The sequence below is a fragment of the Chenopodium album genome, chromosome 6, assembly GCF_948465745.1.
Source record: "Chenopodium album chromosome 6, dcCheAlbu1.1, whole genome shotgun sequence".
NCBI classification, from domain to species: Eukaryota; Viridiplantae; Streptophyta; class Magnoliopsida; order Caryophyllales; family Amaranthaceae; genus Chenopodium; species Chenopodium album.
Genome location: NC_137839.1, coordinates 72,374,664 through 72,396,654, shown reverse-complemented (window position 1 = coordinate 72,396,654; position 21,991 = coordinate 72,374,664). Strand labels below are relative to the sequence as shown.

The 21,991-nt window shown below is 34.8% G+C and overlaps 1 protein-coding gene, 1 long non-coding RNA gene and 1 pseudogene across 2 annotated transcripts; 1 reads left to right on the top strand and 2 right to left on the bottom strand.

The window, feature by feature from the left end:
- The first annotated feature begins 1,648 nt into the window (after positions 1-1,648).
- Positions 1,649-8,002, top strand: LOC145636252 (MACPF domain-containing protein NSL1-like). Its single transcript, XM_081687762.1, has 6 exons — positions 1,649-2,278; positions 4,161-4,399; positions 4,789-4,975; positions 6,224-6,307; positions 6,410-6,590; positions 6,830-8,002. The coding sequence occupies exons 1-6, from the start codon at positions 2,012-2,014 to the stop codon at positions 7,687-7,689; spliced, it is 1,818 nt and encodes a 605-aa protein (XP_081543888.1). The 5' UTR covers positions 1,649-2,011; the 3' UTR covers positions 7,690-8,002.
- A 315-nt stretch (positions 8,003-8,317) lies between these two features.
- Positions 8,318-11,393, bottom strand: LOC145636251 (pentatricopeptide repeat-containing protein At3g12770 pseudogene; annotated as a pseudogene).
- A 5,900-nt stretch (positions 11,394-17,293) lies between these two features.
- On the bottom strand, positions 17,294-17,806 carry LOC145636258 (uncharacterized). The gene is made up of 2 exons (XR_014114089.1): positions 17,538-17,806; positions 17,294-17,437 (listed from the first exon to the last, which is right to left on the bottom strand). It is a non-coding gene; the product is annotated as an uncharacterized LOC145636258 (long non-coding RNA).
- Between the last annotated feature and the right edge of the window lie 4,185 nt (positions 17,807-21,991).

Below are 21,991 nucleotides of genomic sequence, written 5' to 3'. Positions count from 1 at the left end.
TAGTACTTCAACATGTTCGTCAAGTTGCAATAAACCAAGGCATCTCATCAAGAATTAAGATAGAAGATAAGGTCTACAAGTTGCCATCAACCAAGGCATCCCAAAATTTAAGATAGCTACAAGACTATTAATTACGAGTTTGGGTTGATGCACCCATCATTAAGAGAGAAAGCGCTCCCAAGAAATCATATGGCAATATGAAGAATTGAAGGGTAACTAACCCCTTAGCCTTTTCTTCAAAAAAAAAAATAAAAAAAATTAGCCTTTTAAAGTGTTTAATTATCTCATCTTTTATCTAAAGCAGACATTTATGTGAAGCTATACCCAGTTAATTTCCTAGATAAACAAATTTGTTTATCTGTGAGTATAATTGTCTTTTCAAGTACCAATGGAGGGGTACATGAGTTTTTTCATGTACTAATTGAGGGGTAAATGTGTAATTTTCTTACCAAATACTAAAAGCAAGTTGCAAACCGTAATTGGACAGCTCACCAAAAGTACTGAATAAATAACCATATTTTTTCAACATATTTACAAAAATGCCATCAGATTAACAAAAATTTATTTATCTGGCTGATAAACTTTTATTTGCCCATTTATATGTGTTATTTGGAAAGACCTTCAACAAAAATAATAATCTACTGTTGGTAAACTCTATCAAAGGAATTAGAATATGTACTCCGTGGAAAACATTATCACAGACCTAATTATTCTTCAAAAGTTCAAGCATTGAGAAATCTACCATTTCTACATATAGAGGAGAAAATTGAGTAGCATATTGGATAAAAAATGTAAGACATCTTGTTAATTAATCCATGTATAGCCTGCAACTTCTCTCAATCCTTCACAATGGTAAAATTTGGTATACCCCTCGAGAGGATGATCTATTAATTTTAATCTTATTTTACACTTCACTTTGACCATCGTTTTCTAACTATGCAAAATAAAAACATAGTTAAGTTGGCTCTCGTTAAATTTGTATTTATATTTTATTATTTTTGATCTAAAAACTAAGGGTCTGTTCTCATTGACTGAACTCAACTGAACTGAACTGAATTGAGCTGAACTGAACTGAGCTGAACTGAATATTTTATAAGAGAAGAAAATTATGAGCTGAGCTGAATTGAACAGAACTGAACTGAACTGAACTGAACTTCAACGTAAGAGAACAGGCCCTAATAAAGCTTAGTTAAGCTACCCAAAGGCCAAATGGGCATATCTTATACCGTTATACATAGTATATGGGTAGAACTGTAGACAATAAAATTTTGTCAATTGTGAGATGTCAAGGTGATAATATCCCTTTGTTAAGTTAATCCCTTTTGAAATCTTGAGAGATTCTAATGTTAATGAAATCTTGTATTTAAATCCAAATCGGATTTGAATATCTAAATCTTGAAAATAAATTACAAATTATACTTTCTTCGTCCTATCTTATTTTATATCATTTGTGATTTAACAATACATCTTTTCAATCCTTATAAATTTTTACCAATGAATAATCTTGCACTATACTAATTGAACTTGAACCTAACCCACTATAAGGGCACGTAATATAAATTCAGGACGAAAATAAACCACACTCTAAACAATTCTAACGTAGAGATTACGTTGTAGTAATAAGATGGGACAAAAAAATAAAAAAGAAATGTGTAATTATTAAAAAAAAACCAATAAATATAAATGATTACCAATTCAAATGATTGACCCATGCATATAAAAGTAGTTTACACTCCACTATTCAACCAAACAAAACAGAATTTCAAACCTTAATCAAAGTTTACAGTCAAAACAGAGGAACCTGCATTGAACCTACAATTCCACCCAAAACACGCATCACCCTGACTATTCAACACTCACCCTTTTCTTTCTCTCTCTCTCTTCTCACAGTCTTTTTGTTTACTTTAATAATCACTCGAATTCACACCTTTCTAACAACCCTTTTATAGTTCCAAAACAGAGTTTTTATTGAATAATTATTAGTGTTTTTGGTTACAGAGAAAATAAAAACATGGGTAGTATGAGAAATATGGACCCTCAATCGATAGCCGAGATGGCGGTTCGAGTAATCGGGTACGGGTATGATCTTACTACGGATCTCCGATTAACTTCTTGTAAAGCTGGACCTTCAGATTCAAGATTGATTGAAATTGATCATAGTTTGACTAGAGATTTGGTTTTGCCTGGTGGAATTGTTGTGCCTAATGTTCCGTCTTCTATTAAGTCTGATAAGGGCGAGCGTACTCGATTTCGGTCCGATGTCTTGTCTTTTAATCAGGTAATAACACTTTTTTTTTTTCGTTTGTGTGGACGGAATTTGATTTTAGATATAAAAGTTTAATACACTAAAATTAGTTAATATCTATACAAAGTACTCCGTAGTTAGTTATTCGAGTTATGTTTTAATATTTTATGGAAATTAATTTTAGCATACCTTTAGTTAATTTTGGCACACCTTAAATTAATTTTTATGCTCTTTTCACGTAAAGGTGTGTCAAAATCAATTTTGGTGTGCCAAAATCATTTTCATTTTGATCAAAATTTGTTTAGGGATTAGAGAAGTAAGTTTTGAAATTTGTGTTTGGTTGAGGAGTTCCTAGGTATCCTGAGGGCCACGTCACCGTTCTCTAGACCAATAAAAGTGATTGTATTTTGATGGCCAACTTGGGACATAAGTCACATAATTAAGGATAGAAAAATATGGTGTAACATGTTATATTGTTGGGTCAAAAAAAAAAGAAAATAAAAACATGTTACATTGCTTTCGATACATTTGTGGACCTAAGAATTTCTCGTACAATTGTTGTTGGTATTTTTGTTTATATAGAACTTCATGCTCAATAAGACCACTAAAATGGAAGTATGATAAAAATTCTAGACACTTATACATATCTTGCCACTAATTAAATATACTCGCCCCTAATTTAATAAAATTAACATTTTTTTTTTACGAGAACTAAGGAGACTAGGAGAATTAGTATTCTGTGTCATTAACCCTATAAAAAAATACGCCGTACTCTGTAGTATTCTGTGTCGAAGTACTTGTTTATATAGTTTTTCCGTTTCTTTTTAGTTGACACATTTCTTTACTCACTTGTGTCAATACACAAATTCAACCATCAATATCTTTAATTGTCGATAAGCAAAAATTAAAAAAAGTTTATATTTTAAAAATATACATCGTGACGAACCTAACAACATATCACATGACTATATTTTTCATTACATATAAAACACAAAGGATAGTGTGTGAATACTGCAAAAGTCAAAACGTGTCAATTGATGAAAAACGGTGTAGTATATATTTCCCTATATCTTATACTCTAATGTCTTTAATGACCCTTTTTTTTTTCCAACTTTGGACATAAGGTCTTGACTGTTATGCATGTTTAACATACTAAGATAACAATCTATGTACTGATGCACATTGAAAATTAATTCGAAAGTCACTCCTTTGACCAACTAGTTATGTGTATCTACTGTGTGAATGATGCAGTCTTACACATATTTTGAATTTTTATTAGTCTTGGTCGGTTAGAAAATAAGGACCTGTTCTGATACGATTATTTTTAGTTCAGTTCAGTTCTATTCAACTCTAATAAGTTCAGTTCAGTTCAGTTCTATTCGGCTCTAATAAGTTCAGTTGAGTTCACCTCTAATAAGTTTAGTTCAGATCAGCTCAGTTCAAACAATCAGAACAGGCCCTAAGGCTGTGTATATAATGTCTGCCCTGAAGAATCCGCGACACAGGATGGTTGTTAGTTTCATGTATATGTCAATGTATTGCAACATGATACCAAGTATCATGGTATCAAAAGCACGTCTATATAGATGTAAATTGGTGTATAAACTTAAACAAGACGAAACAATAAGAGATAAGCAATTGTGATTATAATCTAACATTACCACAGTAAATTATGTGCAACACTGGTTTACATTGTTCTACAGAAAATTCTATGCCAACTATACTTTTATAATTTAGTTCAATCATGAAATGCCTATCTTCCTTGACAGGCCGGCCTAAAGGCAAAGCATTAACCAGCTCCCTGCCAAGACCATGAGAAACAGGGAATTTCCCGTTAATTTATGAGGAGTGAGCTCAGGAAGAAAATGCACCTGTAAAACTATTACCTAATTCTCTGCCTTATTATGTATCGCAGATGTCAGAACGCTTCAACCAAGACCATTCGTTATCTGGTAAAATTCCCTCAGGCCATTTCAATGTTATGTTCAGCTTCAAAGGCTGCTGGCAGAAGGATGCAGGTGTAACGAAAACCCTTGCTTACGATGGTTGTTTCATCACTCTCTACACTATTGAGCTTGGAAAGTCCCTTATTACACTTTCGGAGGATATTAAACGTGAAGTGCCTTTGTCATGGGACCCTGCTGCTCTTGCTGCGTAAGGATCTACTTTGTACATTGTTCTCATTTTATGTTGCATGATTGCTTAATGAATAATGATAAGCATTCATATGTTGAAATTTTGTTCTGAAGGGTTAATGAACATAAAATGTAATGGAACGAGTTTATTTTTCTACTACCTCTGTAACAAATTATGTGCAACTTTTGAATTTTTTTATATCTCATAAATAATACCAAAAAATTACACATAATATGTAACGGAGGTTGTATTATATTTTGAGTATCTTCTACGGGTCAACCCTGTAGTAAGAGGCTCTTGTTGATGCATGCTACAACAGAAATCTCCACTAGCAGAATGTTATTGCTGAATATAGTTTGATGTTGGGATTAGTTTATGTCTTACCAATCTAGTAACTTGTATTTCAGGTTCATTGAAAAATATGGTACTCATATCGTTGTCGGGGTAAAGATGGGAGGTAAAGATGTAATACACATCAAGCAGCTAAAGAGCTCACCTCTTGAACCAGCTGAGGTGCAGAATGTACTCAAGAAGCTTGCTGATGAAAGATTTTCTGAAGATTTACAGACCCCTAAAGCACATGGAAAGCCGAAGGTACATTGTGTCTTACTGCCTATAAATTTGTTCTTGTTATAAACTTATAATTTCAATTGCATAACTTCCTGAATGTTGGCTCAAATCTTACATTGTTGTGGAAAATGACTGCTGATTGGATCCCTGTAAGATAATGCAGTACTCTTTACTACCCTTATTACAGAAGAAAAAGGTCATTGTCTGCTATACAATCACCTCAGACTTTTGCAGAGAAACACACAGCTATACTTTTCCTCTCCCTATACTGAACTATGTCGAGGTTTTAAGCTGAGGGAGGGTGTAAGGGGATGGCTTGCCACAGACTGTATTACATCGTGCCTAGGCTTTTATCCTTAGGAATCCTTGGCTTACAAGGTTCTGCAAGCCGGCATCCTCAAAGCTGAGTAAACTGCTCTGGAAGAAAGCCGTATAAGACATGCTAATCAGCAACCAAAAAGCAGTCTTATGGCCTGATAATGGTTGAAAGTCTTTCTTCTAAGCATTTAGTACTAGATCACATGATTTGTTCCTGAGGTCAGAGTCTAGTATCATTCCTGTTGAGGTTCACTGCTTTGAATGCTTGCAACGACTTATAAGTACTTGATCAACCTATGCTTGGATGGATGCTAATTCGGATTATGGTTTTGGGATACCCTATATCTTAGCTAGGGTGTTCTTACTGTTATATCAGTACCTGAAAATAATAAGTTAGGACTCAAGTACTTTAACTTTGTGCTCGGAGTGTAAGAGTGACTGTAGGTCAAACCTCTATAAGTCATGACTTCTGTCCTTGAAGTTGTTTTATAGCTCACAGGCTTGAAGGAGCCATTCTAGTTTGAGACTGAGTTACAAATTTCGATAGTCTTTCGAGCTTAAGTTTGAAAATTGGAGGTTTCTTGATCATAAATTAACAAAATCCTCAGATTTATTTCAGTAGAAGCATCAGGCAGACTATCTAGGGTTCAGTCAGGACAAAAGACTTTTTGCTAACTGCTAGAGTGTTTTTATGTTTCCTTGCTTATCTACACTTCATACAAAGTGTTCAGATTATCAGACAAGTAACTTAAAATTTCCAGCCTTTAAAGATTTTGCTGGTCTCTTGCTGCATATTTATCGAGTTGTACTATTATGTTTCTTTTCTTGGGTTAAATTACCAAAAGAAAGTGCTTGTAGATCACTAACATATCCAATTGTTCGATTATTTTTTATTAAGCTTCTAGGGAAAGAGTTGCAGTCTTAACTCTTCTTGGCTTCCTTTTGTTCTTGTAGGATAAAATCCGGACTAACTGGCAGTTCCAAGCATCTTTGGCTCAATCATTTCGGCCTTCTGTTACTTCACATTCAAAGAATGAGGTGAGACTTACGTGATCCTTTTTTATGTTAGTGATAGTAAATCATGTTAAGTAAATAGTGTCACAAGATTAGACATAAACCAGTATTGTCATATATCTGCAGGATCTTCTGAGTATTGCAGTTCGTAGGGGAGGTGTTGATATCGGAAATCACAAACAGTGGCTTTCAACTATAGCCGAGTCACCAAATGTTATATCCATGTCATTTGTGCCCATAACATCACTGTTATCTGGAGTTCAGGGCTGTGGTTTTCTCAGTCATGCTGTAAATCTGTATCTCAGATGTGAGTGTTCTGCTACACTTGCCACTTTTTCTTTTGATTTTAAGGTTGAAGCGAAACAGCCTACCAAATCTATTGATCAAACTCACCCGGATTTTTAGACCTAAATACCTGGTGGAATTTTATAAGTAACTAGCTTAGACAAACATAATTGTGATATGTGAATAACCAGGGGGATCATGTCATTTTATGTCTCATTTGTATTTACACTAAAAGTAAGTTATGTGCTTATATATGTGCAGATAAGCCACCTATTGATGACCTTGCTGAATTTCTTGAGTACCAGTTGCCTCGGCAGTGGGCTCCTGCATATGGTGATCTTCCATTAAGCCTTAGACGAAAGAAAGATGCATCTCCATCATTGCCATATGCATTAATGGGTCCTAAGCTTTATGTCAATGTTGTGCCGGTGGACACTGGAAATAGACCTGTTACTGGAATACGGCTTTTCCTGGAAGGTAAGAAGAGTGACCGTCTTGCAATCCATCTCCAGCATCTTTCAGCTCTTCCAAAGATCATCCAACTTTCTGATGATCACACCAGCCAACATAGTGATCAACATCTAGAAAAAGACTACATAGAACCTATCAAATGGAGCATGTTTTCCCATGTTTACACTGCCCCAGTTGAGCATAATCATTTATCTACTGATGATACTGCCCCAATTGTAACAAAGGCATGGTTTGAGGTCAAACCTGTTGGCATGAAAAAGGTTCTGTTTTTGAGGCTTGGATTTTCCATGGTGGCCTCTGCAAAAATTCGCAGATCAGAATGGGATGAATCAACCACCTTATCTCGGAAATCAGGGATGTTCTCAAAGATCAGTGGACGATTTAGTGGAGGATTAACCCCACAACCAGAACCCCAGAAGCCGGATATAAACTCAGGCCTCTATCCTGGTGGCCCTCCTGCTCCTGCTTCAACACCAAAGCTTTCAAGTATTGTTGATTCCAAGGAAATGGTTAGAGGCCCAGAAGACCATCCTGGATATTGGGTGGTCACCGGAGCAAAGCTGTGTATGCAGGGTGGGAAGATCAGCATGAAAGCTAAGTTTTCATTGTTGACCATGATTACAGATTCAGAGGATTCAATGTCTATGTAAATTATGTCTTACATTAGTCAGTGATTTTTATTTTTTTTATTTTTTGTAAGTAAATACTGTAGATTCATATACTGGTAGTTGTTTTCATTAGGTTCCTGAAATTTTTTGTGGCTAACTGTCCTTCAGGAGCAGGTTGCCTATTCTTTTTCCCTTTTTTTCTTTCTTTCTTTTTTTTTTTTTTTTTTAATATTTGTGTGTTTGTGGTGGGAGGATACTGCCCAACACCTCTGTATTATACCAGGTTATCAAGGTGCAGACTACATTATGTTTTGTAAATATATGTATTCATTCAATGTACCAGTAAACTTCTGTAGTTCTATAAGCAATCCAGACACATGTAATGTACTTGCATTTCTGTCTTACTGTCTTTCCAACTAGAGAATATATTTGTACTCACAAGATATGCAGAATATGCTGTAGTCTATGTTATTCAGACTCGACAGGTATTATGCAAATGGCAAACCCTGCTACACATTAAAAAAAAAAAAAAAAAAAAAAAAAAAAAAAAAAAAAAAATCCCGCTTATGGTCTAATTTTAAGTTTCCAATTGTCCAAATTCATGGAGCATCGAGTACCAGGCACATATACTAGAGGTAATATATTATCACATTAGATGCATAAAACTAAGAAATAGAAGCAAGAAATGGTTAGATCACACTTTAAAGATTCTTTTGCTACTATTCCCAGAAGAAGCTGATCCTTCCTTGGAACAAAGTGGAGAAACATTTTGAAGCATTTCATCTCTATATCTGTAGATATACAGCAAAACACAACTCTGTATAACATTAAAACAGAGAACTAAACATTTGTAAGTGAAGGAAAATGTTTTGTTCTTCATTTATGTGATTCCTGTAATCTTCTGCAATTCAATATTACCAGTAATCTCCACAGGAACATGAACCATCTTTGAAATGATGGTACCTGTTTGTATCTCTGACAATAATCTCTCTAGAGACTATCTTACAGATGAACTTGAAAGCTGTATGGCAATCCAAGCAAATCCGAAGATTCTTCTTGACCCTAATGGGAGTACCTGGTGGGGTTGCTATAAGTGCAAAAGCAACAGCGAGTTTTTCACTATGATGAAGCAGCAGCAACTCCTTTTCACTTTGTTCAACATCATGGAGATCAGTCTCCAGCATAGGTACATACCCTTCCTTCATCATGAGATCTTTAATCTCATTCAACTTTGCATATATTTCCACACTTCTGGGGTGGCTATTATCTCCTACAATAAAAGTGTGAATCTTATCTTTCACCTCAACCCAACTCATTCCAGGCTCCTTCTTAACCTTGGTTTCTTTCATCATTTTCCTCATTTCTGAAACATTCTGCCACATTCCAGCTGATGCATACAGGTTGGCCAGCAGAATGTGCGTGCCAGATTTCTCTGGCTCAAGGGCAAAAAGCTTCTCCGCTGCACGTTGTCCTAGCTCCACGTTCTTGTGAATTTTTGCAGCACCAAGAAGTGCTCCCCATACTGCTCCATTTGCTTCATATGGCATTTTGTTCACAAGCTCTAATGCTTCATCTAATTTCCCAGCTCGACCAAGGATATCAATCATGCAAGCATAATGTTCTTGAGTAGGCTTTATGCCATATAATCTTTCCATTGACTGGAAGTATTCTTTGGCTTCTTCAACCATACCCGTGTGACTGCATGCACATAGGACACTGACTAAAGTAACATGGTTTGGGCAAACACCATCCTCAACCATCTGATCAAATAATCGTAGTGCTTCTTTTCCATGCCCATGTTGAGCAAGTCCTCCGATTATAGCAGACCATGACACTATTCCTTTTTCACTTAGCCTTGAGAAGGAAAGGGTTGCATCATCTATACATCCACATTTAGCATACATGTTAACAAGGGAATTCCCAGCAAAGGTGTCAGACATGTACCCAAGTTTTAATACATGAACATGCATTTGTTTTCCTTGTTCGTAGGCAGATAAATTAGCACATGCATTTAAGAGAGCACTGCAAGCAAAAGGATCTGGCAATACACCTATAGCTTGCATTTCCTTATAAATCTTCAGCGCTTCTTCACCTAGTCCAAACTGAGAATAAGCCGTAATCATGGAAGTAAAAGATGCCAAATCTCCTATTTTAGATTCATGAAATTTCTTTGCCGCATCTTTTATGTTGCCAAGCTTCCCATATGAGTCAACAAGGCTATTCACAACATAATTATCAGATTGAAGACCTGATTTTATGGAAATTGCGTGAACTTGCTGACAAACATCAATTTCCTGCAAGCTAGTTATGCATTTGAGGACTGCTGATAATGTAGTCTTATTAAAACCTACTCCCTCTTTATACATCTCAATGAAAATTCTTAAAGCTTCTTTATCATCTCCCTTTGATGAGTAACCTGAGATCATAGCATTCCATGCAATCAAGTCTTTCTCTGATATTGATTTAAAAACAGTCTTTGCCTCGTCCATTGAACCACATTTGGAATACATATCAAGCAGGCCAACACCAGTAAACAAATCTGCATTTGTATCCATCTTAATCAAAGTGGAATGAAGCTGTCTACCCAAGTCTTTCAGTTCTAATCCTGCACAAGCTTTTAGGGCACTCGATAATGTGAATAAATTTGGATACACACCCAAACTATTCATCAGACCAAACAATTCCAAAGCCAACTCATGTTCTTTGTGAAGCACAGAACCGGCAATAATGGCATTCCAAGTAACAATATCTGGATCCTTAACATTCTCAAATACAAGAAGAGCACCTTTAATTTCTCCGACTTTAGCATACATATCAACAAGTGCATTTGCTGAGAACTGATCAGCTTCATGTCCAAACTTTATTAAGTACCCATGAATTTTTCTTCCCAAAGTAACATCCCCTTTTCCTGCACAGGCATTCAGCATACTCGAGAGACTAAACTCATTTGGTCTCATATTAGTCGAAACCATTTCATTGAACAAACAAATCGCCTCTTCGAAAAAATACCCTTGCACATAACAAGAAAACAAAGCATTCCATGAAACAACACTCCTTTCGGGAATTTCATCAAATAACCTCCTTGAATCCTCAAACTCTCTGCATTTTGCATAAACAACTACCAAGGTATTCGCAACAAAAACATCAAAACCAAACCCTGCAACCAATGCCAACTTATGAATTTGCTTCCCATACCTCAAATCCTCCCTAATTCCACAAGCCTTAAGTGCACTCGAAAAAGCGAATTCATTACAAATTATACCCAAAGAGTGCATTTCCTGAAAAGCCAAAAGGGCTTCCTTGGGCATCCCATTTTGGACATACCCAGATATAATAGCTGACCAAGAAACCAAGTCTGGTTCAGGACTTTCGTCGAGCAGTTTGCGGGCATACCCGAAAACTCGACATTTTGAGTATAAATTAATCAAATGGTTCCGAAGTTTCACATCGATCAACAACCCAGTTTTAGTTAATTGAGCATGAACTTGTAATCCAGGACCAAGCGACTTGGTTTGGCAGCAATATGATAAATGCTCAGAAAAGGGTACAAAGATAGGAGAAATAAAACCCTTTTCAGATAAATTATTGAAATAATCAGATTGATGATTTTCGCTAAATCTGGGTAATGTGTGGAAGTTTTTTGGAGAGAATGAATTTGGGGAGAGAAAAAGAGGGAAATTTTTGAGTGGTAGGTAAAATCGTTGGTTAAGAGTTGTTTGGAGGGAAAATAGACGACGAATGTTCATGATCCATTAGTTGACTCGAACACAAACTAACACAATTAAGTAAAATCAATATGAAACTCTCAATGTTGCAACTTATAATGTGGTACTCCGTCTTCAATACTACGTACCTGTTACATATTATTCGCGGCAAAGGAATGTACTGTATGAGATCCATTCCCGACACTTAGGTAATAAGTGAATGGATGTCCGCTAGTTTAGTTGCTAAATAAATTTTATTTATTCTATGACAAAACACATATTGGGCGACCTCGTTGCATAGCTTGGAATAACTACGTATTTTTCATCGTAAGATGATGAGAGCAAGGTAAAATAACGTAGTTTAGTTGCTTTAGAAAGTGTGGAATTCAATACATGAGATAAAATAATATCTATATCTTGTTGTGGCTCTCACAACACTATAGTTTTTTACTTTTTTTTTTTTTAACAATATGAAACATAAATGAAAAGCCCATGCATATATGATTCACTAGAAGTACCAGAAAAAGTAATTAGGTTCTGATTTTAAGGATCCTATTACAAAGCTTAAATTCTTTTGATCACTTCGGAATAATTAAAGTCATCTAGACTTTTGTCTATTGCTTTTAGTAATTTTCTTTTTTTGAAAGACTTGCTTTCTGTGTTTCAATTTATTAATATTGACATTTGAAAAAAAAAAAAAAACCTCCCCTTTAATCTGAAACAAACTTAAAAACTGCAAAATACTTGTATGAATTTAGTCAAGTACAATATAATTGGTGAGTGATTAGTCGATTTCACCCACGCCAAGTCAATTTATATCAAACTGAGCCAAAGCTCAATGGATTACACTGTAATTTGAAAATATTGATTTTTCGCCTTTTCCATTGTATACCATTCAACCATTGTGTTTTAACGTAATTCATCATATACCATAAAAAACTTTCAAATTCACCATATACCATTCAGTTTAACAAAAATGTCACAACATGCCATTAATGACTAGAGGGCGTTAACACCGTTAGTCATTAAGGCTAATAAGGCCACGTGGCAACATATAATTTTCCCTTTTAAATTATTCAATTTAATTAAAAAAAGATAAACAGCCAGCCACCACCTTGTCGTGACACCGCCCGCCGGCGCGAAATCCGACCCAGCCAGCATCCACCACCACTATCCCACCACCTTAAAACCCTCTCCTTCCCTTGAAAAAATCTCACTCCTCAACCACCGACACCCAAACCAATTCCCCATGTCGGCGAACCTAAGTCACCCCTCCCTCTAACACCTCGACCCTTTTCCCCCTTGTGAACCACCACCCCAAAACCCTAAAACCCCAAAATCAAATTCTAGGGTTTTGATTTTGGGTTTTGGGGTTGGTTGTTTGCAGCTAAATTAGGCGGTGGCGAGTGAGGGAGGGGGATTTGGGCCTTTGGCGTTGGGTTTCAACATGGTGGGTTTCGACTTAGGTGGAAGGCTGCAAGGAGGAGGCATTTTTGGCTGGGAGGAGAGAGCATTTGGGTTGGGTATGGTGGTTCAAGGGAGGGATGCAGGCACCAACACAAGGCTAGGTAAGGGGCGGCACCGGCGCGGTGGTGGTTCAAGGCTGGGAGCAGGTGGCGAGGGGCTGGGCTGGGTGGCGGTTGTGGGGGCGGGGAGACGGCTGGTAGTTGGTGGTGGTTTGATTTTTTTTCATTAATTTTTGTACGTAAAAGTTTCTTAATTAATTAATTAGTTTAAATTAGAGCTAATTAGAGGCTGCCACGTGACATATTTAACTCTTAATGACTAATGAAGTTAAGAAAAAGGGTTTGTTGTGACATTTTTGTTAAACTGAATGGTATATGGAGAATTTAAAAGTTTGCATATGGTAAATTACGTTAAAACTTAGTGGTTTATGATGAAAAAGTCGTTGATTTTTTTTTTTTTTTTCTCATTGCTATATTTAGTGGTCATATTGTTGAGACTCATTTGTTTATATACTTCCATTCATCAATACATTTAACTTTTTATATAATAATTAATTTTCTTTTAACATTATTTGATAGTTTATTATGTATGTTTAACATACAACTGAAACAAAAGTATTAAAGTATTTAGATTTAATAGAGTTATTTATAAGCCGGATTACGTTTTAGACCCAAAAAGAAGATTGTTTGAGCTAGGAGTCATGTTATTAGTTTTTGAAGTGACAACTATACAAGATCAATAAATCTTTCTTATAGAGACTTGGAGGTTAAATTAGGGCCATGGAAAAAATGATCAACCTAAAGTATCTAAGATATTTACTACGTATGATTGAATGATTTAAACAACTTTTTCTTTCAACTATCAATGATTCCTCGACCTATGATTTTATTTTTATTTTTATTTTTTTATTTATTTATTTTTTTGTGAGAAATAACATATTTGTAGTACATGTATAAATGGCTACTCTTAGTTGTTTTTTTTTTTTTTTTTTTTTTTTTTTTTTTTTTTTTTTTTTTGAAACAATATAAATGGCTACTTTGATGTTCCCTTGATGTGGCATAAGATGAGATATGGTCATCGACAATTGCAAAATGACAATCATTAAATAATCAAATTTAATATCTATCAGTTCAATTTCCTTTTTGAAATTTCCATCCAATATCTTCAAGACTCCAAAATCCAAATGCATTGTTCTAAAAATAGTAGGTTATTTTCATGGTTACCCTACCCATGAAATTGATACTGTTGAATGTTTTCATATATCATATGCCTTTGTATTTTGAACAACATCTTAAGTGGTAAGGGATTTGACCCATGACTTTGACTTTGGCCTTAAAGGTAGCATTTAGGTTTGGTTGAAGTGATAATTAATTGGGTTTGGACCAATTTGGTTTGTGGGCAACAAACACCCCCCCCCCCCTCCCTCTTAAATTCCCCAATTTGCTATGATTCTATTAATTATTCCAAATTAGAATAGTCAAAAGCATTATAATTCCATAATTAAACTGTTGACTTTTTAAACATAAAATAAGAATAAAATTTTATCAAGATAATTAAAAAAAGTGATGCAAAGTGATTTTCGTAATAGGATTCGTTTGGCATTGCTGTGGTTTTCTGTTTTTTGTTTTTTAAAAGTATAGGATATATGTCCCATAATGAATCAAAAATTATTTTAACATATTTAAATTATAATAATTTTGAAAACTGACAACAGAAAAGTGGAAACACCTTTTTCATGTTTCCTGTTTTTGGTTTTTGGTTTTCAAAAAAACAGGAAACTGAAAACCAAAAATGATGCCAAACAAGCCCTTAAAAATTGGTTTTGTTTGTTTATGTAACATATATATACCATGGAGATGAATAATATATCAAAATTATGTACTATTCCCTCGATTTATTTTCAAATGACACACTTAGGTCAAATAAAGTGTGTTATGCAAAAAGGGAGAGAGTATGAAGTAGGATGAGTTTTAACTAAGAAAATTGATGAAGTGAAGGTGAAAGGTGAAGCAAAGGATAATAAATTAATAATTGTTTGGAAGGGTCAAAAGAATTAGGAAAGAGAATGTTCAAAAATAATACAAGGGCGGAAATCATATGATGAAAAATTAGGGGAGAAAAAAGACATAATAACTTTCTATTACGTAGTAAATATATTAAAATGTGCTTCAAATCAATAAGTTCATACATCATTTGACACTTTTCCGAAAAAGTGATTTATATAAAATTTAATAATTTTAATCTCAAGTTAAAATATTATAAGCTTAACTCGAGCCAAGAAATTTCCCGACCTAAAAACTAGTGATTACTTAATATATATATATACATATATATATATATATATATATATATATATATATATATATATATATATATATATATATAATTATACTATACAGATTGACACGTGACATATACAATTTATTACTCCCTCCGTTTTTAAATACTTGCTCCATTTCTCTTGGACACACATGCCGATGCTAATCTTTGATCACTAATATCTTTAATTACCAATAAGTATAAATTCTAACAATTGAAATTTAATAATCTATTCATTGAGATGATTCCAACAAGTACCCACAAGACTATATTTTATCTTATGTATAAATCACAAACATTAGCCAAAGTAGGACAAATGAATAGTGCAAAAAATAGAAATTGAGCAAGTATTTAAAAACGCGGGGGGGGGGGGGGGGGGGGGGGGGGAGTATTATTCTATATATCAGTATAAATTTTTACTTAATTAGTAATATTATTTTTGTAAAAAAAAACATGGATACAGAAAATTATTACTTATTAATTACTCGTTTTTGTGCTGTGGATTTCTGTTTTTAAGGGTTTTTTATTTTTAAAAATTACATGATACATGTCATATAATGAATAAAAAATTAGTCAAATTTATTAAAATTATGATAATTTAAAAAATCGACAATAGAAAAGTGAAAACATTTTTTTTCTTGTTTCCTGTGTTTGGTTTTTTGATTTTTTTTTTTTTTTTTTTTTGTAAAAAAGCAGAAAACTAAAAACAAAAACGATGCCATTGGTCCTATATTTTTCGTTTGGCTTTATATTCTATATTATTCTTATTAAAAGAAAATTTAGGCCGATTATTAAATTGTTTTTTGTATTTTATTTTTTTATTTTTTGACACAGATTATTAGTTTATTGCAATAGGTTAATTAATTGTCAACTATTATAAAATTAGCTTCTAATTATTGGTTTATAAAATATGCCATGGGCCCTCCCATGTTTGTATAAAATGCAAAGACGTATTGGACCATTTCCTCAAAAAAAAAAAAAAAAAAAAAAAAAAAAAAAAAAAAAGACGTATTGGACCATAATTAATTAGGATTAGGTTGAGTGGATAATCTAGAAATTGTCAGCACCAACTCATTCATGGCATATGATATTTATTACTACTTTATACCAATATCTTTAAAATGCAAATTTGCCCAAATAGCCACACCACACATCTCATTTGACTAGTTCACATCATTACATCAACACAACACCACAAAAGTTAGTAAATTGATTCATAATTTAACACCAACTTTTTGTTTGTTTAGGTTGATGTTTTTAGGAAAATTTTATGAACATATTAAAGTGGTCCTTTAAAGGTATGCCATTTAGAAACTCTATAAAGGAGACAATTCAAGGAGTATAAGTAAATAACACTCTAACTTACTAATGTAATTACTTCCCACTTAAACAACATAACCAACAAACTACAAGCTACAATTCAATCTTCTTCAAGCACCATGATGTATATATATATATGTGCTTCATTGCCTTCATATTCAAGAGGCATTGGTTGTTCGAGTATGAAAATTTTAATTTGTTAGATGTATTCTACGTGGTGTTACTTATACAACAGACTTAGTCACCCTAAATCACATTATTCACATACAGACTAAACGTCAATTATTCATGAAATTTGGGTGACCAAGCAGCATATCACTTTAATTTATATACGGCTGTAGTCTATACACACGATAAAGCACGTACCTACATGGTTTTACTTATACAACAGACTTAGTCACCCTAAGTCACATACAGACTAAACGTCAATTATTCATGAAATTTGGGTGACCAAGCAGCATATCACTTTGTATACGGCTATAGTCTATACACACGATAAAGTACGTACCTTTTGTACCAACCACCAAAAACGATGGCTGAACGGAGTTTCGAAATGAAATGCCAACAATAAATAAATAAATAAATAACAGTGAATAACCATTAACCAACCACGAAACAAAATTGAAAGATGAGAACATATAGGATTAAGCAACTAGTTCGTTAGAATGATAACTCGATGTATGATGGAATTGTGCATAAAAAAACATACCAAGTGCTAAAATATACATAAAGGATGAAATCATTAGAATGATATTTATTATTATACCAAATGTTTTTTTTTTTTTTTTTTTTTTTTTTCAAATGGCTTATACGGAGTAGTTTTTATTAATTAGTCCTACAAAATAAGAATATTATTGTTATTAATCCAATAAACAGGGATACAAAATGATTATCTACAAAACTAAGTTTATCTTCTGATCAGTGATCACCACCTCTCATCTGTAATCTGTTGAATTCACCATCCAACAAATCCAAGGAAACTGCAATATGTAAATAATGGAGTAAATAAATACATCAAACCCAATTATATTATATGATGAATTTATTTCAAGGAAAAAAAAAAAAGGAAGAAGAAAAAACCTGAGAGAACGAAGAGCAACATGAGAAGAGAGGACATGGAAGAGAACATGAGCACCATGAAAGAACATGACCATACCAGTGCATCCTAACACAAACAATTCTACCACCATTTTCAATTTTTAATTTTACTGAATTTTCTTCTTCGATTCCTCACTATTTTATAGATAGAGAAAGGTTAATGGAGAAGTAGTGAGACAGTAGATGAGTTTGCCAGTTTGGCGATGACAGATGCTTGACTTATTTTTAATACTTCTGCTTTTTATGTAATCGTTTAGGGGACCCTTGGGGCATCGGCTATTAACTTTTGAGATCTGCTCAACTTAATTTCAGTTCAGTTTAGTTTAATTTAATTTAGCTCTAAATATTTTAGTTCAGTTTAATTTAGTTTAGCTTCAATCAGTTCAGTGTAGTTGTATTCAGTACATCGGAGCAAGCCATAGTGGCCTAATTTTCCTTATTCAAACCATTACTTAGTAAAAAAATATTACTCTCTGTTTTTTAATAAGCTTCAGTCAATTTTGCACATTTGGCGAAACAACTTTGATCATCAATATTTTTATGAGAGATTAGTAAAAAAATTTACTCAGTGAAAAATTTTATTTAGGGTATGTTCACATTTACTAAACTGAGTTGAACTAAACTAAACTGAATAGAGCTTAAATGAATATTTTATGAGAGAAAGAAATTAGGAGCTGAACTAGAGTTGTCAAAAGCTGACACAACAATGCAACCTGACACGAAATAAATGGGTTTGGGTCAAGAATTCTCGACTCGTTTAACTAATTAGGTCGACACTAACGCGACACAAAATTAAACGGGTTAGGTTTGGGTCAAAATTTGTAACCCAAAACCAATACGCCTAACCCTATTATATAAATGGGTTGAACGTCAATCTGTTAACTGATCAAACTCAACACGCTTAACTAATTTATTAAGTAGTACAAGAAATTGGTTCGTTTGGCATTGCTGTGGGTTTCTGTTTTTTGGTTTTTTGTTTTCTAAAAGTATATGATATGTGTCCCATAATGAATCAAAAATTATATAAACTTATTAAAATTATGATAATTTTGAAAACTGACAACAGAAAAGTGAGAACACCTTTTTCTTGTTTCCTGTTTTTGGTTTTTGGTTTTAAAAATAACAGGAAACTGAAAACCAAAACTGATGCCAAACAAGCCTAAACTTTTAGTTTTGTGAAAAAACATTGGCGTTGTTCATAAATATTTAACGGTTTCCTTAAGCTATGCCCCCCAAGTTCTGCGGTTTCTAAGCTATACCCGTGCATTTTCAAAGTTATAAGTTGTGCTCTCCATCTCACGATATTTTATCAACAATACCCTTTGACAGCCATATCCGTTAACGAAAGTTAAGTTATTTTATCAATAATGGTGTCATGGCGTTATTAATTTGGCACGTGCCTCATTCTAATTGGTTTAACACTTCAAAAAAAATTTAAAAATTAGAAAAAAAATTTGTTAACGTCAAAGGTTGAAGGCACAACTTAGACGTTTAAAAAGGCATGATTACAGCTTAGAAACCGAAAAACTTTAGGGGCATAACTTTAGAAAAATCAAATATTTAAATTTTTGGCAATGAAATTTGGCGAAAAAATGAAAAATTTTAGGGAAATTCTCAATGGTAGCCTCATGTTTTGGCTTTTTCTCAATGGTAGCCAAGTTTTTTTTTTATTCTCAATGGTAGACTTAAACTTTTAAAAAATTGCAAACATAACCTTAATTATGTTTTTCCGTCAAATTTCTGTTAAATCTAACCTTATTACAACCAAGGTTAACTTTAAAAATAATAATAATCAAAAATAAAACCACCCCTCCCCACTAAGCACTTGCCCAACCCAGCTCAGTCTAGACAACCTCCCCGGCCTTGCCCCCCACCCCCCTCTTCTACCGGAACCCAGCTAGCCCTTGTCCATCCGGCGCCCAGCCAACCCCCACCCATCAACAATTTTCCCCAACATCCATGAGTATTCACTATATTATTAAGCATTCCAAATAATTTCATTTTGAAGTTAAGTTAGAAATTATGAAATTTGGGTTTAGCCCCAATGGCTTCCGACGCCTCTGCAACTACTACTTCCTGCCTACCTTTCGATGCATTTCTCTTCTTTGTCAAAGGAAGGTAATACTTCTTCTTCTTCAGCTTCATTGCGAATTTCTTGGTTGAAAATATGGGTTTCTCCAACCACCAATCTCTCTCTACTTTCACTACACTCGCTAGTCGGCGGAGAATTAGTCGAACAAAGCTGGTTATTGATTTCAATTTGGTTGAAAAGGGTTATTCATTTTCTTAAGCAAATAGGTTTTCAGCCATTAGAGGAGAGAGAAAGGGGAAGGTATGAGAAGAGAAGTGTGAAAATGGCAGGCGAGGGTTGGGCGGATTCCGACAGTGGAGGTTGGAGGGTGGCTGAGCAGGTGGAGAGGGGTGGTTTTATTTTATTTATTATTATTTTGTTTAAAAGTTAACCTTGGTTTATTATAAGGTTAAATTTAACTGAAAGTTGACGGAAAAACATAAATAGGGTTACGGTTGTAACTTTAAAAAAGTTAAGGGCTACCAATGATAATCGAAATAAAAGTTGGCTACCATTGAAAAAAAGCAAAAATACGAGGCTACCATTGAGAATTTCCCGGAAGTGGAGCAACAAGCACACGTCAACCAACTCAACCATAGATGTAATTTAGTTTCATGGATAGAAAATTAATTAATAATCCATGCTTTACAATAGTTAACAGTTTGTGATGTTGAAGGTTGGGACAATTCTTATGTATGTTTTTGTTGTTATAACCACTAGTTATAAACTTTTGTAATTGCTAAAACTAAGGGTCTATTAACATTTACTGAACCGAGCTGAACTAAATAGAGCTTAAATGAATATTTTATGAGAGAAGGAAATTAGGAGTTGAACTGAACTGAAATTAAACTAAAATGAACAGACCCTAACTTTAAACTCGTGTCGTTAATGGTGTATGTCTTTTTAATTATTAGTTGAATATTAATTAGGGGCCGTTTGGTTCACTAAGGGGAAAGGGAATGACTAAGAGAAAGGGAAAGAGGGAGAATGGAAAGCAACTCCCTTATTTATTATAGGTTGTTTGTTCACACTTCACAAAGGGGAAAGAGAATGAAGATTGTGTAGGAGTTTATAGGTACTACGCAGCGGAAATAATATGAATCATATTCAAACAAGTACCAATCCCAAGAATCACATGCATAACACACAAGACACATAATCATACCTTTGACGCGTGAATTCCACGAAGCTATTCGACAGGCAAATCAGGGAGAGAATAGAGCCCCAAGCGTTGCTCCTCTACTTAGTCCACGAGATTCGAACGAGCCGTCCACCAATACTAGATTGGTCGAGTGATTGAGGAAAACCGCGATCACCACCTTTATGGACAACCGACCACCGCACGAACCACCACCACCGCGACACACCACCGGCGCCTAGGAGGAGGATAGAGCCGTGTGAGAGAGAGGACTATGAGAAGGGTTGGGTTTCGTGTTTGCTAATTAGGGTTTGATCACACTGATCAGTTAATTGCTTACTTGCTGCAAACCTAGGCACCTAGTCTATTTATAATCTCATTATAATTAGACTAGGGCACGAAGCCCAAAACTCCCTTGTCCACTCCATATGGCCGGCCACCTAGAGTGATGAGGCCCATGTTGGGCCTCGTCCTCTAATGCTCGATCTAGCCCCTTTGTGTGACCTTATAGGATCCGTCCAATTGGTCTTTGGCCTATTTTACTAGTCCAAAGATCGTTAGTACCTCTAGCTATGGCAAAACGACGACCCAAATGTACGAACTTAATTATCTCCATTACTTGATCCAATTATATATCTAGTAATTGCACACGACGAAGACATAACTCCTTCAGATTGAACTTCACATGGAAGTACCAACTCACTGCCAACAACGAAACTCCAACCACCCTCCTCCCAGCGGCGCCGAGCTCCCCCACCCCCTTCGTCGGTCCCCACCCCTCCCTGCCGGCAACCTACTCCCCTCTAATTTCCTGCAACGCCGCCGCCCTCCCTCGTCCACCGCGCCGCCGCCCCTTTTCCTTCTAATTGTTGATGTTGTCCCTCTTCTCTCTCTTTTTTAAGTGATTTTTTTTATAGATCTAGTAGGTTGTTTGTTAATAGAGTGTCATATGTTGTTTTTTGGGTGTTTGGGGGTTGTTTATGGGTTTTTTTTGTTGAAATGGTTAGGGTTTTTGGGTGGTTTTTGGAGTAGTTTTTGTAGTGGTTTTCATGGTGGGTGTGGTGATTTCGTGGGTAATGAGTGGTGAACGTGGTGGGTGAGGGTTAATTCCAATGAAGTTGGGTAATTGGGGAAGATGAATTTTTTTTCCGGGTGGATTTGGGTAGTTTCGGTGGTTTTAGGTGGTTTCGATGGTGGTTTGTTGGTAGCGGCAGGGGTGTCGGCGAT

Bases quoted from the DNA above. Each gene is read 5' to 3' on its own strand.
- LOC145636252 (XM_081687762.1), top strand. From the start codon at position 2,012: ATGGGTAGTATGAGAAATATGGACCCTCAATCGATAGCCGAGATGGCG. The intron at 4,976-6,223 runs GTACATTGTGTC...TTGTTCTTGTAG, and splicing joins AAGCACATGGAAAGCCGAAG to GATAAAATCCGGACTAACTG. The intron at 6,591-6,829 runs GTGAGTGTTCTG...ATATATGTGCAG, and splicing joins TGTAAATCTGTATCTCAGAT to ATAAGCCACCTATTGATGAC.